This window comes from Nesoenas mayeri (genome assembly GCF_963082525.1).
Source record: "Nesoenas mayeri genome assembly, chromosome: 10".
Lineage (NCBI taxonomy): Eukaryota > Metazoa > Chordata > Aves > Columbiformes > Columbidae > Nesoenas > Nesoenas mayeri.
The window spans coordinates 24,251,595-24,268,243 of record NC_137560.1 but is presented as its reverse complement, the minus strand read 5'-3'; the positions used below and the strand labels follow the sequence as shown (position 1 = coordinate 24,268,243).

The 16,649-nt window shown below is 57.3% G+C and overlaps 1 protein-coding gene across 1 annotated transcript in view; it reads left to right on the top strand.

Annotated features, from left to right (window-relative positions):
* The window catches only part of PLXND1 (plexin D1), a gene marked incomplete at both ends in the record, with an annotated part of 70,036 nt that overhangs the window by 40,503 nt on the left and 12,884 nt on the right, over positions 1-16,649 (top strand). Inside the window, 10 exons of the mRNA XM_080350523.1 lie at positions 276-443; positions 2,282-2,372; positions 2,659-2,934; positions 3,758-3,907; positions 6,754-6,868; positions 7,896-8,003; positions 8,330-8,442; positions 9,624-9,731; positions 10,414-10,544; positions 10,954-11,152. Of these exons, the coding sequence (XP_080206649.1) occupies positions 276-443; positions 2,282-2,372; positions 2,659-2,934; positions 3,758-3,907; positions 6,754-6,868; positions 7,896-8,003; positions 8,330-8,442; positions 9,624-9,731; positions 10,414-10,544; positions 10,954-11,152 (1,459 nt within the window). The remainder of the gene's footprint in view (positions 1-275; positions 444-2,281; positions 2,373-2,658; positions 2,935-3,757; positions 3,908-6,753; positions 6,869-7,895; positions 8,004-8,329; positions 8,443-9,623; positions 9,732-10,413; positions 10,545-10,953; positions 11,153-16,649) is intronic.

Genomic DNA, 16,649 nt, shown 5'->3' with positions numbered 1-16,649 from the left:
CATCGGCGGGAAGATGTGGGGCCTGCCCTTCTCCTTTGGCTGTACAGGAGATCAGCCTGGCAGCCTGTGCTGCTGTGCGCTCAGGATTGCTTGTTAGTAGGCAGCATAATTAATAGGTGATTGGCATGTGACTGGGAGCGCCCTCTTGCCTGTCTCTGCTGAACGCCTTCCAGGGGCTGGGGTCCGGGGGGCTGGGGAGATGGGGCGGGGGGCCAGGGGCTGCGGCTGCTCTCCTGGTGCGGTTTCCCACTGCTGACGTGCCTCTCCCCGCGCAGCCGCAACGACAGCACCATCACCTGCACCATGCCGGCCGCCGAGCTCACCGCAGCCGTGCTGGTCTGCGTCCAGTTTGAGAACAAGTCTTGTACCAGCCACAACATCACGTTCAAGTATGAGAAGAACCCGATCATATCAGACATCAACCCCAAAAAGAGCCAGATCAGGTGAGGTCCCTCCCCCAGCAGAGACACATGAGCCCGCCAGCGTTTGTGGCCGTTGTTGAAATCGGCCTCTGAGCTTCTGCGGAATGCAGAGTGAGCAGAGCAGTGCTCTCCCACGGGGAGCAGGGGGCTGCCGCGGCCCGGGGCGTCACACGCCGCCTTGCAGACGGGTGCCAAAGGGCACCGCAGTGCTCCGGGGTGCCCTGGCGCTGGAGTAGAAGAGGTCGCACACACCAGCACTGTCTGTAGCTCATTTCAGTGCATTTAAGACACGGAAAGAAGTCGGCATTGGTAACTGTACTGTGTGCACCTGGTGGGTGCTTTAGGGGCGTTCAGGTCAGGGGCTTTATGAGACCCTGAAGACTTTTCTTGGCAGTAAAACTGCTGGAGGATAAGCTGAGATTTGTAATTTTGGATTTCAGCCTTCCCCGAGGTCAAAGTATTTCATTTTTAAAGCGTGTTGCTTTTAATTTCGTGTCTCTCTGTGGAGCTCTCGGGCTCCCGTTCCTCTGGATGCCCTGGTGAAATCCCACCTTCTCGCCGCGAGCCGGGAGCACCCAGGGCTCTCCAGGAGCTGTGGGCTCTGGCGCGGTGCTGCAGGAGCCGAGGGCAGCTGGCCAGGACGCGGGCGCACAGGGACTCGGGGGTCCCGGCGTCCCCAAGGCCGCGGCAGAGGCTGTGGGCAGTTAATGACAGGGCAGAGCGGTGACTCACAGCGCAGCTCCTCGGGCTGCCAGTGGGGCTGAGCGGCGTCCAGCACCCAGACAGCGGGACTGCTATGTCACTGACCATATTCACCAGGGAAACCCCGGGGTGTTTCTCCATCACTGTACTCGGCTTTCCTAGCATTTACAGCAGTTTCCAAATTTCAGCCACTGGGAATGTGACGGGCGGCTCGGTGGCTCCTGCAGTCTGGCTGCCCCAGCGCACTGCTGTGCTGTTAGCCGCGTGGGGTCAATCGCTTGGGTAAAAATGTAGCTGAATCTGATGTGTCTTACCATATTGCTAAAATAATCTGTGTGAGCAAAGTTTAAAACAAAACAGCAGTTGTAAACTAGTCTGCGGATTCAACAGGCTCTTTGTTAGAAACTTGGATCATAAGTACATAGCGGTATCTACAGCATTGTAAAAGATTTCAGACAACCTGACTTTCAAGGCCTTGGACCCAAAGTCACTGTCGGGAGTAGTCTGGAGATAATGGGATTTGTAAGTCCTGAGTGGTGTGACAGATACTCCGAACGCGACGTGCAGGAGGGGGAAGGTAAGCGCAGGGTCCGAAGCGGACAGGCGATGCTGTTCTCTGCTCCATGCCCTGCCTAGCAGAGCCGTCTCGTTATGTCCTTAATTGCCTGCACATTGAGAGGCCCATATTGCACATTCCCCAGGCAGCAGATCCAAAACACAAAACTTTCACATTCTAACCTATGCCAAAGTGTCTGGGAGGTGCAGGATCCCTGTCAGCCTTAACGGGTCTCGCCCTCTCCAGGGCTGCGCGGGGCAGGGACAGGTAACAGCTCCTGGCCCCCGCTTTGTGTGGTCAGAGTGGCCTGGGCGACCTGCTTGGTACCCGTGGGGTGTGGGAGCGAGGGGACAGTTAGTGCTGCTGGAGGAGGCTCCCCGGTTCCAGCACAGCAGCTGCTGCTCCTCCGTCCTGCGCGGTACCGGCAGCAGTGTGGGTGTGCTGCAGCGGGGAGGAAGGCTTCGGCTGTTGGGCTGCATCTTGTGCTCAGACGGCTGGGGAACACCCTGGTAAAACGGCAGCAGGTGACACCCAGCCGTGGCACCTCGCTGCTCCGTGCTGGCCTCCCCAGTCACCTTCTCTTTCTTCCTTCTCCTCAAAGCGGTGGCCGGATCATCACCCTGGAAGGAATAGGCTTTGAGCTGGTCCAGAACGTGTCCATGGTGGTCCGCGGCATCGGCAGAGAGCAGACGGTGGGTGTCCCTGCGCGGTGTCACTCGGTAGCTGGGAGCAGGGCTGCGTCCTGTGCCTGAGGGTGTTCAGGGCGTGAAGCGGAGGCCCTAGCCCGTGTTCAGGCTGGGCGGGGAGCAAGGGTGAGGCTGTTACCGTCGTCAGCTCAGCTGAGCGACAGGCTCATTTGTGCCCACACAGCGATTGTTGTTGTCAGCCGTGTTTTGGGTGCTGTCAGTGTGCCTGACGGTGCTGCCTGGGGGCCCTCAGAGTGTCTTGTCTTTGACGTGCGTTGCCTCCTGTTTCCAGAGCTGTAAGGTTCACACCGACACCATGATCACCTGCCCCTCTCCCGCTGCCTCCAACACCACGGCGGGGAGCAAACCCGCGCCCGTCGACTTCTATCTCAACGGCCGCCGCTACGCAGACGCGCGCCCGGCGCCGGACGAGGAGCTGTACCCCGAGGAGGCCCTGCACCTCAGCAAGTTCAGCATGGAGTACTACGCCGACCCCCAGTTCTCCACGGCCAAGAAGGAGAAGTGGATCAAGCACCACCCTGGCGAGCCCTTAACCCTGGTCATACACGTAAGAGAGTGGCACGGTGACTGGACACGAGTGCGGGAGGGAGACGGGGGCAGCTGCAGAGGGTATGCAGGAGCAGGCAGGAGCAGGCAGCTCTTGCTCAGCCGCTGCACCTGCACCAGGAGACACAGACCTGGGGTGCCCTTTGAGCCATCACGGCAGAGCCACGTTTGAAGGATGTAATAGCAAGAAGCTAAATAAAATACTGAACGTATGAAAAAGGACAAGAATGCACTGGCCTGAAATCAAGCAGGTACTCCAGAAGGTCCTGACAATAGATATTTATTCCTGCAGAAACAGGTCACGCATTCTTCTCTTTTGGCTACTGAATTCAGCTCGGTTAGCAAGGAAGTCATGGTACAGCAGCCCAGTGGCTCGGACAATGCGCAATAGTCATCCAAAGGCCATTGTTCACCGCAGGATATCCTCACGGGCTGCACTGTGCTTGCGGAACACGGCCCCTGTTCTCAGGCTCGCAGCCGCGTCCCCCGGCCGTCTCCTCCGCTGCACATCCTTCCCCTCCCAGGTGCGCGCTCAGATTCTTATCTGCGCTGCACAGCCACGCCACATCAGAAGCAGATTTTTCCAGGTTCCACGAGGGGCTTGCGCATCCTGTGCCCCACGCAGAGCGAGGAATGGGAAACAGGACAATGGGGACTGGCCTGGTTCTGGGTTTCCTGCAGAGTGCAGGAAAAATGTCCTCGGAGAGGGAGGATGCCCCCAGGTCTGAAAAACAGCAGGGAATACGGAAAGTAAAGCAGGAAAATCTGTTGCAATCTGACTGCTACTCTAAAGACTGACATCCTGATTCTATTTTTGTCATTAGAAAGAGCCTGACAGCCTGGGCCTGGAAAGCACTGAGTACCAAGTGAAAATTGGCCTAATCTCGTGCGAGATCCAGATTGTTTCGGACAAAGTCATCCACTGCTCTGTCAATGAGTCCCTGAGCACCTCGGAAAGACAGTTGCCCGTGACGGTGAGTGCCAGGAGCCGCCGTGCCCTGAGCGCGGGCAGGACCGCGGCCCGCTGCCCGCAGCCCGGCGGGGGCGGACGGAGCACGGACAGAGCGGGCTGTGCCCGCGGCTGTCGCCAGCGCGGTGCGGGCGTTGGTGTCGGGGCTGCCCGGTGTCACGGGAGAGCTGCCACGCTCCGTCACGGGCACCGCAGCTGCTGGCAGAGTCACGGTGCTGTGGCTGGGCTGGGAGTCTGTCAGTTCTGGTAAAGCTGTGAAATCCCGGGCATCTGAGTCTGTGTCACTTGCAGTAATTCCCTTTCTGGCGCTTGCGAGATACGTTTGGGGATTTCCACACAGTTTTCGGTCAGCTGGGCTCCTGCTGCCAGCAGAAGAGCTGCCGTGGCCGTGAGAACTGACCCTTTCCGGGCTGCAGAAAGCCCCTGGATGGAGACGGGTCCCTGCGGCGTGAGCAGGGAGGGCAGGAGGACACAGGGCTGGAAAGTGTCGTGGTGCTTCCCAGGGGCCGCCGTTCTGTCACTGTGGAGATTTCAGTGTTCAGGGCCGTTGCTCATCCTCCTTTCTGCAAAATGCACAATTCTGTCTTACTGTCCTTTTTTCCATAGAGGGCTTGGCTTACCGCTCTTCTCACCCTCCGTTTCCCACACGTGGTGTGCAGCGCGTTGCCACGCAGGGACGTGGCGATGGCCCTTTGTACCTGGAGGGAAAATGCCTGTTTCCATGGTCTGAGGCCCTGCAGCCCCCTCCCATCCACGTGTCAACAGAGAAGCGGTGGAGCCAGCAGCGTGGGCAGCGAGGAGGAGGAGGAGGAGGCGGGCTGGGGATGGAGGCAAGGCTGTGTGCTCGTGCTGCCCAGAAGAGAGGCACGAAGATGTGCCACCAGTTCAGTGACGGGGTTGTCCAGTTTGCTGGTTACAGTCTGTCATGGATGAAATTCTGTTGCAAACTGGAAATATGGAAATGCAGAAGTAGCAGAATTTCCCGAGTCATTTAAATGGAAATTTTAAATGGGGTAATTTTGGTTTAAGTGAGAACTGAGAAACAGGGAAATCCCTTTGGGGAAGAAGAGGAATCTATGAGTTTGCTGGTCTTGATTTGACATAAAAGATTCAGGGCAGTGCCCTGGTAGGTCCCTAGGAAGCAGGAGAGCGATACCCAGCCCTGAGGAGTCATGTAGATATTAGGAGTGTCCCAGCAGTGAGAGTGCAGCTAAACCATCGTGTGCTCGGGTCTGTGTGCGCTCATTAAACCTCCTGCGTGGTCTGAGTTATCGCCTGCTGGCCGTTCCGGAGGCAGCAGCTGCCTTTGTGACCCGCTGGTATGAGCTGTGCTGGCGCGGGTCGGTCCTGCGCAGCGGTGCCCCCGACCACGGCCGGACAGGCTGGGGCTGCACAGCCTGCGCCCGCTGCTGCGCGTTCCTCTGCTGCGCTGAGACGCCTGTTGTTGTGACTCCCCACTTTGTTCTTGTGTAGGCGGTAGAGCTCACAGCTGCGGTGATCAGAGCACAGAACAGCCCTTTAAAACGTGGCTCGCTCTCGGTCTTCAGTCCGACTGTGATTTTGAGTGTGCCTGTTCTGGGGCCGGGTCCGTGTCACTGAGTCGCACAGGGCAGCAGGAGCTGTCTGTGGAGAGAAGGAGCTTGAAGATGGGGGTCCTGAGCGTGCCTGTGTTTGGGGGGTCACTTTCAAGTAGCTCTTTGGACATCCCTACCAGTGCATCTGGAGCTTGATTTTGGTTTAGTTTAGTACCGAGGGGATCCCGTTCACACCATGGGGCTCAAGGGCTCGGATTTCCCGGTGGGACGGAGCTGTGCGCTGTGCGCTGTGCATGCTTGGTGCGTGGATGTGGTGGGAAGGCCCTGCTCGTGGCACTGCTTTGTCCCGGCTGCTGGGAACTGGCTGTGATTGAACCAGTGTGCACCTGTCCCCGCGGTGCTCCGTGACACAGGTGTAACCATAAGATTATTCCATCTCTTTCCTACTTAGTTTCAATTTTTTGCTCAAGTTCTTCTCACTTCTCAGTTCTTGAGAGAAGTGAAACTTGCATTTCCAGAAGTGAAAGACTTGCATGTCATGAGCTTTCCTTATCAGATGGTGCTGTCGAACCCTTTCATCCCAGGGGCCTAGAGAACCCTTTATAAACAGCAGCGAGTACACTCTGCAGCCGGCCTGTGACGTGCGCTGGCCTCTTCCTGCTGGGCAGGAGACCCGGGGACTGAGCTCGAGTGGCTCGTGCTTGGTGTCACAAGCAGTCGGGGCTGGGAGCAGAGCCAGCACCCTGACGCCCAGTGCACTGCTTTAGCTGCACCATCCTTGCTTGTCTCTGGCCTCGTTATTTTTTTTTCCCTTGCTTTATTTGTGTTTCAAAGACTTTAAAGTTTCCTCACCCTCCTCCTGGGTGGCAGCAGTTCTGCTTTAGGAGGAGGAAGCAGCTGGGATTCAGGGCCGTCCAGAGGCTCAAGAGCTGGGAGATCAGTGGTAGTGGTTTCTCGCCGAAGCAGAGCAGGCAGCGCTGTGCGGTGCGGCCGGCCCTCCAGGGTGCTCTCGTGCTTGGGGTGGGTGCAGTGGGGCCGTGGCACAGGCTGGAGCCCGTGGCTCTGCCACCAAAGCCCTGGGGTGGGCACCACCGCAGCCTGCCGGCAGCTGGGCTGGGCGGTCACCTGAGCACGCGGGAAGGGAATTGGGCCCTTTTGGGACACACAGAGTCCCCGAGGTGCAGCTGTGACAGGGACAGCTGGGGCAGCACGTCCTTGAGCTGCTGAGCGCTGCCTGAGCCCTGTCCCCGCTCGGCTCTGGGCGCTTGGCACCGCGCCACTCAGCTCCTGCTCCTCCTCCTCCTCCTCCTCTCAGATCCAAGTGGGGAAGTTCAACTACACGATCGCAATGCTGCACCTCGGGGGAGGAGAGACCGCGATCATCGTCTCCATCGTCATCTGCAGCATCTTGCTGGTGCTCTCGGTTGTAGGTAAGGAGACAGAATGAGGAGTTCTGGCTGTGCCAAGGGTTTTGCTCACAGAGTGCAGATGGCTCACATATAGGAAACCTCTGAGTGCTGCAGTTGTGCAGAATGTGAACCTGAACCTGTGTGGGTGCAGCAAGGAGCTGCTCATCTTTGTACAGGACCAAGGCGGCACCCGGGATGCAGTGTCCTGCAGCACAGAGCTCATGCTGCTGAATCCATAGTTCAGCTGTTATTAGAGCCTGTGGTATTTATAAACATACCCTTGCCCGCAAACACTTAGTAGCTGTTATAATACAAAATACAGAGGGTGTGAGAAAGGTCTAGGACTTGTCCTGACTTGAACAGGGCTGGCTCGCTCGCGTGGCCGTCCTGGCTCCAGCCGGGCCAGGTCCTGTCAGCAGCGGCAGCCGGTGACAGGCGCCTGGCACGGGGGGACAGCGAGCGTCCGGAGCCGCGGGGCTGGAGCCGCCGCAGCCTTCGCTCGCCAGCTGGAAGCTGTGCCGCACACCTGCGTCCTCTGGCTGCGCCATCTTCTCCTCGCATGCCCAGAATGGCTGTGCAGCAAGATGCCTCTCGGTTCACAGCAAATGAGGTGTTTCTAATAGGGATTTAATTTATTTTTAATAAAGGTTATAATGCACACTATTTATTAAATCCACCACCCATCATTAGAAACATATTTGTGGAGGCATAGGAAGGCTGTCAGACACAAACACTGTAGTACAGGTGGTAAATGTCTTAAAATCTGTATTCATTAATCAGCTGGAAAACATTAATATACAGTAAAGCTGAATATAGGCAGCCCAGACCTAAATTGAGGATGACAGATACAGCATGATCATTAAATTCCAGCTGGTTTTACTTATTTACAGGTAATCAACAACTGCCTGATCAGATACCAGTCTTGTTGTGGGTGTTACGCCCGCACTGGGTTGAGCTCTCGGCACCCTGTCAGCAGAGGACCGCTCTGCTCCCGCCGCAGCTGCTCCCAGCGCCCGGTCCAAAGGCTTCTTCCCTTCCTCTCTTCCAGCTCTCTTTGTGTTCTGCACAAAGAGCCGCAGAGCAGAGCGCTACTGGCAGAAAACCCTGCTCCAGATGGAGGAGATGGAGTCGCAGATCCGGGAGGAAATCCGCAAAGGTGAGTCACGGCGCGGGGCCCGGGGAGCAGCCGGGACTGCGAGGAGGTGCTGGAATAGCAGGGGTGGTGACAGCGGCGCGGGCACATGTCCCCGTCCCGCAGAACCGTCCGGGGCTGCTCTGCCGAGGTGGGAATGGTCTGTGTCAGTGCTGCAGGACAGCATGTGCGGTGCTGGTGGTTAAACCCTGGCGGTATCTGCTCTCCTCGAGAAGAGCCCGTGCCAGCCCGCCGGAGGCAGAGGCGAGCCGCGGTTCCGGGTGCCAGCCTGCGGCTGCCTCAGGCGGGGATGCCGGAGATCTTACCATCTGCGGGTCTTTTTGTGTAAGGTTTTGCGGAGCTGCAGACAGACATGACAGACCTGACCAAGGAGTTAAACCGCAGCCAGGGGATCCCGTTCCTGGAGTACAAGCACTTTGTCACCCGGACCTTCTTCCCCAAAGTAAGGCAGCACCGCGTCTCACGGGCACCCGATAGCTCCCGGGTCCTCCCTAACCGCATCAGGGCCCTTCTTTCCCTCTGCTAAAGGCCTGTTATAGTGTAACAAAACCATTCCACTGTTATATATTTAGTTGTCATGTATTTCAACCTCAATTATCATCAAAAGTGGAGCCGCAGCTCCTGGGGTGTGAAGGGTTTGCTGGCACAGGACGGGAGCCCGGCGGCGCGGTCCCGGGAGCAGCTCTGGCTCGCCCGGGCGATGCCCTGCATGCCCTCTTCTGAAAGCACGCTAAGTGCTGGGGGTTGCCCCTTCCCCAGGGCCCATGTCACCCCAGTGTCATCTCGCTCCGTTCAGCGGGGGCTGGGGCTGAGGAACGTTCCATGCAGTGTGCCACCAGGCATTCCCGGCAGCGCTGCCCGTCCTCAGGAGCTCGCTGGATCAGAGATTCATAGACTGACAGGATGTCTCTGTCTCCCTTTCGTCTCCTCTGCCGGGGGCGGGCGCGCGGTGCTCGCAGTCAGAGGCCCCGGGTGCCCAGTCCCGCTCTGTCTGCCCAGGCTCCGCTGTGGCTGCGGCAGACGCGCCGGTGCCGTAATTCCCATCACCGGCTGCTCCGCCGTGTTGCTCTGCGCCCTCAGCAGCGGCTGTATTTCACCCCTGAGGCAGCTGTATTTCAGTGCTGAGGAGTGAGATGATGATTTATGGCTGCGGAGTGTTTCATTAGTAGTTATTACTCAGGTTTTTAAGTCATCCAGTCTCTATATATCTGCACACTAGAGTCTTGAAGGTTCAGGCTGCTATGTGAATGTTAGAGACTTAAACATTTTTCCCATCTGTTTCAAAAGTTACATATGTTAAATCACCCAGTACTGCTCTATTTTGACTTAGTCTTCTACAACGCTTTCTCTTCTGGGATTTTTCTAGCTGTCAAGTTGGTCTATTTGCAGTCTCCCTACCCTAACAGCCTCGTGTCTGTGCAGACATCTGCCTCCCCCCGTTCTTGTGGTGTTTGCTCATTCAGGAGGCTCTTGCAAAGCGTTTAAGGCTTCGCAAACCACACCAGTGCGTTTCTGCATGCTGGGTGGTCCTCGTGCCGATGACACGTCTCTGCCTGGTCTCGGGCAGTGCGCGGCACACGCGGAGGCCCGGCCGCCGTCCCGTAACGCTGTGCTTGCTCGCAGTGTTCCTCGCTCTACGAGGAGTGCTACGTCCTGCCGGCCCCGCAGCTCGGCTCCCCGGTGGGCGCCCAGGTCCAGGAGACGCACCCGCTGCTGGTGGGGGAATGGAAAGTGAGTAACCCACTAACCAAACGACTGCTCGGGTGGTTGCTAACCAGACTGGCGTGTGCTGACAGTGCCGTGCGTTTTCTTGTGGTGCCGGGGGGATGCTTTTGCTCAGAACAATTAGCACAGAGCAGCATCAGCTCAGCTTTGGCTGGTCGCAGAAGGCGGCTCTGTGGATCTGTTCTGACACGCAGGATTCCTGGCCTGGGATCCTCCCGGCTCTGCCGTGGGCTTTTCTTGTGAGTGCACCGCGTTGTGTGTCGCTTCGGTGCCACGCGCAGCGCGATTCGTCCCACGAAAGGGCTCGGTGAAAGCTGCTCGTGTCCCAGAGCTGGGTGTCGTGTGGGCAGGGTTGGAACTGAAGAATCAGAGTCACTCTGCTCTGGTTTGCCAATATCCATTTCATAGCTGGGAGCCCAGAACTGGCCCCAGAGCTCCAGGTGTCCTCCCAAGTGCTGAGCAGATAGGAAAGGGCACTGTCACTGTCACTGCCCCCCTGGCCGAGCTGCTGCTGCAGCCGCAGCTGCGGTCGTGCCCTCACCAGGAAAGGCCTGAGCCAAGCGGAGGGAGTGAAGTGTCAGAGCGGGTACCTCTGCGTTCAGCAGGGCGTCTGGCAGGCGGGAGGGTAAAGCTGGAGGGAAACAACACGGAGGGTTTTTCTCACTCTGTTTTCTACATTTTTCTTCAGATCCCTGAAAACTGCAGACCCAACATGGAAGAAGGAATCTCACTGTTCTCCACCTTGCTCAACAACAGGCACTTTCTCATCGTGTTCGTCCACGCCCTGGAGCAACAGAAGGACTTTGCTGTTAGGGACAGGTATGAGCTTCAGAATCAAAGACCTGGCAGCTGGAGGAGACTGATTTATTCCTCACCTGTGAATAGTCCAGACCGTGCCCAGAGCTCTGCATTTCAATTGGAGGTTGAGTTATACTTGCCTCCCACTTTTCTGTTAGAAACGGATGGCTATAAACCTCGGTCATCCTGAAGAGCACCAGCAGGGTGACTGCTTGTGTTTGTGTCCCTGGACATGTGGGTCCCCAGTGAGAGGGTGCGGGCTGACCCGAGGTCCTGCAGCAGTGAAAGGGGGGTTGAAGTTTTAACACCTTTGAGAAGGCTCATGAAAATTGTCTGAAATGCTGCCTTTGTGTTTTGGGGGTTTTTAGCACCAGTTGGGGGTTTAATCCTGTTAATTGGTGCTGGAGCCATAGATAATTCTGTGTTTCAGATGTAACCTGGCCTCCCTGCTCACTATCGCATTACACGGGAAACTGGAGTATTACACCAGTATCATGAAGGACCTCTTGGTGGATCTAATAGATGCATCAGCTTCCAAAAACCCCAAGTTGATGCTGAGGAGAACGGAGTCCGTGGTGGAGAAGATGCTCACCAACTGGATGTCCATCTGCATGTACAGCTATCTCAGAGTAAGGAACCAGATCACTGTGTGCAGCGGTGATGGGGGCACAGGTGACAGCTGGGGACATGAATGGTCACTGACAGCTGATGAGCTCCAGTGCATTGAAAGGTCCAAGAGTGGAAAAGCAACCTGAAGTTCAGCTGCTTTTCCGCTTCTGCCTGCGGAGGTGGTGAAGGAGGCTGTGCCAGGCCGTTCCTGGGGCCCGAGCACAAAGAGCGTTTTCACCACGCCTAGCAGAGAGCTGCGGGGGAGCTGAAAAGTAACCAGAACGGCTGGAGGTTTTGGAGACGGCTCCAGCTATGCGCTGTTCTCTCTGACCAGCTTGCGCAGCCGCACTGGCGGGTTCAGCATCGTCTGGCCCGGGCCGGAGCCCCGGCTGCGGGGGCTGGTGCTGCCGGCGCTGCCGTGTCCCGGGGCCGTGCGCACGGGGCTCCTGGCGCAGCGGTGTCCTCGTGGTCCCAGGCTGGCCGGGCGGGTCTCAGAGGAGAGGGGGCGTCTGTCCCAGAAGCCCGAGTGTCTCCCAACGGTAACGAAAGGAATATATTTGGCATGTGAGAGCACATCAGCAGTCCATCTGCTCAGTGCTTTATCTCCAACATTTGCCAATTCTGGTTGGAGTTTCCCAGAAGAATTGAGCAATAACTTAATTGATTCCATGGCAGTTAATTGGAGGACACCCCATTATAGCCACAGGGGAGAGCCTGGAAAAAAGCCTTTGAAAAATCTCTTTTCCCTAAGTGTTTGCTATAGGCACAGAAGCAATGCTGCATTGTCCTCATAGGTATCGTAATGTCTTCTGATCCCAGCTGATGAGCACTTTTTGTCCTAAGGCCCATGGTTTTGTAGTTCATAATCTTTCATTTTAGCTCACATAATTAGCCAGTATAATGAAGGAGAAGTTAAAGGAGCGAGTGCGGATGGCTGTGCCCATGCAGCACCACTATCCAGCCTGTCAGAGCAGAAAAGACTGAATTAGTGCATTTTTTTTAATCTTCATTTTTTGTGCCTGTAGTTAAACCATTGGAGAAAAAAAGTGCTGAGCTCTCCTTTTGGAGAGCGGAGACCACATGTGAGGCATCTGATCCAGCTCTGGTTTGTGCTAAAAATGGACATTGTGCAAGAAAGCTTTCTTGGGGAAAAGGAGAAAAAAAGAGGAAGGAGAGTTGGGTCTTATCACGCGGGCCTGAAGCCTTGGGCACATTACAGAGCTAATTAAGGATGACGAGCTCCGGGAGCGCTGGCGTGCTGCCCTGCCCGGGCGGTGCCCGTCACCCTGGGCTCGTCCAGGGCCGGTGGCGGGGTCAGTGGCACGGCCAGTGACAGGGCTGGCGGCCGTTCCTGCAGGCAGGGCGGTGCGGCCGGTGCTGGTGCGGCCGGTGCTGGTGCGGCCGTGGCCGGAGGCCGAAGGGCAGGGTGTGCAGGGAGCGGGGCCGTGGGGTGGCCGTGGCCTTTAGCAGAGCTGAGGGGCCACCCCCAAACCTGCACTTCCAGCCGCTGGTGAATTCCGGTCCCTGGCAGGTGACGTGGCACCCGGGGGTCAGCCCCATCTTGCCCGCATGCTCGGCCTGGCGCTCTGGCGGTGAAGCCGTCACAGCACGTTCTGCCGCAGCCCATTTCCCACCTTGGAAAAGCAAACCGTTTCTGTACTAGTGCATAAGAAAGAGTTGGTTTCCAAGAGGCTTCCACATGGCGTGTGCTCAGCAGGGAGGGATGAGGGGGACCTGATGGAGGAGAAGCCATGCTGCCTGCCGAAATACAGCTGAGGAGCAGGAGTGATCAGACAGAAACGTGCGGAGAGCCCTTTGAGCGTGCCGGGCGACACGAGCGCGGCTGTGCAGGGCACGGGGCTCTCGGTGCGGGGCGGCAGAGCTGGGACCTGCCGCGCTGCGGTCAGACCCACGGCACCTCCGCAGCGCGGCTGGATGCAGCTCAGCGCCGTGATGTAAATGCTAGCGATAGTCAAACGCCTCCCGTGTGCCTCGCGTTCCTCTGGATCAAACTCTTGTTGCCCTCTGAGAGGCATTTCTTGGGTAAAAAGCAGGCTGCCCGCCTGCCCGTAGCACTGCTCTGTCAGACGTGTGATGATGGGTCTGGTTTTCATTCCCGAATTATCCCCATTAATCACAACGTCTATTCGAAACAGCTGCTGTGAAGGTCCCTGCCGTTGTGCAGTGGAAAAATTCCAAGTGCTTGTATTTTCCCTTGTAAGTCAGCGCTACATGCTCAAAACATTTGTTTCGTATTAAAGCTCTGCCTAACAGTCCGTCCATTTGTGTTTTGGGGGAAGATGATTTGACGGAGCTGTCTTCAGCTGGGCAGGGCTGCAGGCCCCGCTCTCATGGCCGGGATGTGAGGGCCCCGGGGGCGCTGCCGTCCCCGCACCGGCGCTGCCGCGGGGTTCGGCTCGGTCACTGCTCGTACTGCGTGCGGAGCAAACCCGCAGCATCGGCACCGCCGCCGCGCATCTCTGCGTGAGAATAGTGGATAAAATGATCCACGCCTGTGTTTTCTGCTACAGCTTTGATGAAAAACGCTGAAAAAAAAGGAAACCCTCCCCATGAGGTAGCATGTTGCTGCTGTGCCTGTTCCCTAATGGGATCAGGGCACGAGGAGTTAAAGGAACATTCAGCTTTTAGGTCGAGTCCAAGCTTCCAAAGCTTTGCGTGGGAGATGGAGCTGAGGTTTGGTTCTTCACAGAATGTAAATAGATAATCATCCCCAAACTAGCAGGCACTTGGGATAAGCAGCTGTTTTCTGTGCTTTTCCCACCCCAGCCTCACCAAGGCGTTTTGGAAGCGCCTGTTCCGTGTTCCTGGGAGGACATCTCTTAACGACTTGTCAGCCTTGTTAATAGGGCAGCAACATGTGAATCCGCTCTGTGCGCTCAACCTTTCTTTTTCCCAGGCATATAAAACCCGAGCCCTCCCACGCGCAGCGTGCGTGAAGCAGCTCAAGTCGTGCCAGCCTGAGCTGTGCTTTCCATTACTGCAGTTCTTTCAGTGCCCTGGGTAGCTTTAAGGGCCCATAACAGTTCAGTCAAAAATGAAAATGAAGTCTCATTAAAATACATTCACAATAGGAGGAAAAAAGGCCCCAGACTGTGTTTTTTTAAGTATTTTTTTGTCCTGAATCAGCACTGATCTCTTCTAGTTAAACTTCCTTTCTCCCAACTAGCCAAGTCCAAAGACAGTTTTGATTCGTTTCCAGATGAGTTTTACGAACAATGCTTGTGGTTTCCAAGTTTGCCATTTTATCTCTAGTCCCTGCCTGCCAGCCTGTCTTTCCCCTCTTTGAAACTTGCTGTCTGAGTAGCGCTTTTGCAGATTTCCATAACATCCCACAGTTCCTGAGCCCGAAAGCCAGAACAGAAATAGCATCTCGCGGGCACAGCGCTGTCGTCGTGTCCCGCACGGCTGATTTCCGGCTGGCGCTGCTCGTTCCCGCGGCGGCAGCTCCGCAGCGCTCCCCGGGGCTGCCCGGCCCCGCAGCCTCGCGCAGCCCGGGCCGGTCGCAGGGCTGCAGGGCTCCCGCTCGCGCAGCCCGGGCCGGTCGCAGGGCTGCAGGGCTCGCGCTCACGCAGCCCGGGCCGGTCACAGTCCTGCAGGGCTCCCGCTCGCGCAGCCCGGGCCGGTCACAGTCCTGCAGGGCTCCCGCTCGCGCAGCCCGGGCTGGTCACAGTCCTGCAGGGCTCCCGCTCGCGCAGCCTGCCCGGTCGCAGGGCTGCAGGGCTCGTGCTCATGCAGCCCAGGCCGGTCGCAGTCCTGCAGGGCTCCCGCTCGCGCAGCCCGGGCCGGTCGCAGGGCTGCAGGGCTCCCGCTCACGCAGCCTGCCCGGTTGCAGGGCTGCAGGGCTCCCATCTGAGCAGGGCTCGCACTTTCATCTGGTTGTGCCGGCAGCGGAGTCGCTGCCTGCAGCCCCTCGCCTCTCACTCGCAGCCAGAGCTGCCCACGGGGACAGGGCAGGCTCCAAACCCCTGAATTCAGCCCGGTTTTGTCCCTGTGTGTGCTCACACACTCCGACACAGAGTCCCTGTTCAGCAGAGCCAGCGTCAGGGTTTGTCACAGCCGGGCAGGGGCATCGCCGCCGGTCACCTTGCTGTTTGGGGAGGCCGGTGCTGCAGCAGGGGCTGTGCCAGCGCCGTCCCCTCAGCTCCTGTCTTGTCCTCCTGCCCATGGCTCAGAACTCACTCCTCTGTGTGTTCTCTGACACTTTCTGTCCCCAGTCCTCCACCTCTCTGCGTCCCCATGGCCTCACGTCTGTCTGTGCTTTCTGGCCGCGGTTGCCTTTCTCGGTTGCAGCGTGGCAGCTGCGCGCTGCGCCGGTTCGCGCCGTGTGCTGGGGCGAGCGTGGCGGGACGGCGCGGCGCCCGGCAGGGCCGAGGAGCGTCCCCGTGCCCGTGAAGCGCTGCCCTCGCGGAGCGGAGCGGCTGCGCCGCCGGCGCAGATGGCGCGTGCCCACCCACAGCCCTGCTGTAGCGGCTTATCGGCAACTGTGCTGAATGCAGCCGAATCAAAATCGACATCAAACTAATTGCTTTAGCAATTATAAGGCAATTAGAATAAAAGAATTACCAAGTCTTAATTAAGAAGCAGATTGAACAGGATTTAGCAGCTCCTAGCTGAGAAATATCAAAATCACTCGATATCTGTTGTCTCGAGTAGGATTTCAGATGGCAGGAATGTTTGTGCAGGGTGTGTGATGCTCAGAAAGTACAGAAATGTGCAGTAATTTGCACTTGCCTCGTTGGAAGGAAATGGCACATGAACGGTGGGGAGAATGGGATGTACTCCAGGACTGAAAAGTTTCTTAAGAAAATAGCTTATGTTTGACTTGCACATCAGCGCAGCAGACAGAAGTGGATCAGAAATCTGGCATTAAACCATGTAGCTGAACCGCATCACACATAGCTGGGCCCTGATATGCTTTCTGTTTTCATTGCAGCAGTGTCACAATTCACCTCTCCTGCAAGATGCAGGGTGATGGATGTGAGGAGTTAAATGTCGTGTTTGCTTGCTGCGGCCTGGGAACAGCCGCTGACCCTGATCCCCCGGCTCCGCTGCGCTGGGGCTGTGCTGGGCTGCGAGCAGAGTGGCGCTGGTTCCCCGCGCCGCAGGCACACGCGGCGGGCTGGCTTCACGGCTCCCGATGGAAACCATGCAGCGCAGCGAGGAGTTTGGCTGATGCCTTCAGGAGAAAGCCGAGCACCAAATATCTCTGTAGACCTGGATTTTTGTGCACATCAGCCCCATCCTCATGATGCTGAGCGAGTCCGTTGTGCACTATGCGCTGTCAGATTGAAGGAAGCGTCTCTGTACTGGAGCGTGCCAGATTCTCCCCGAAGTTCATGTGTAATTTCACATGTAAATTAATGCACATTTGTGTTTTGCTGAGCATCGTGCGTGCACGTACGCTCTCAGCACAGAGAGACATATGTCCAGAGCTCCTGAGCAGCTCTGCCTGCAGGCAGCAGGCCTGGCACAGCCCGCGGTGGCCATCACAGCCCG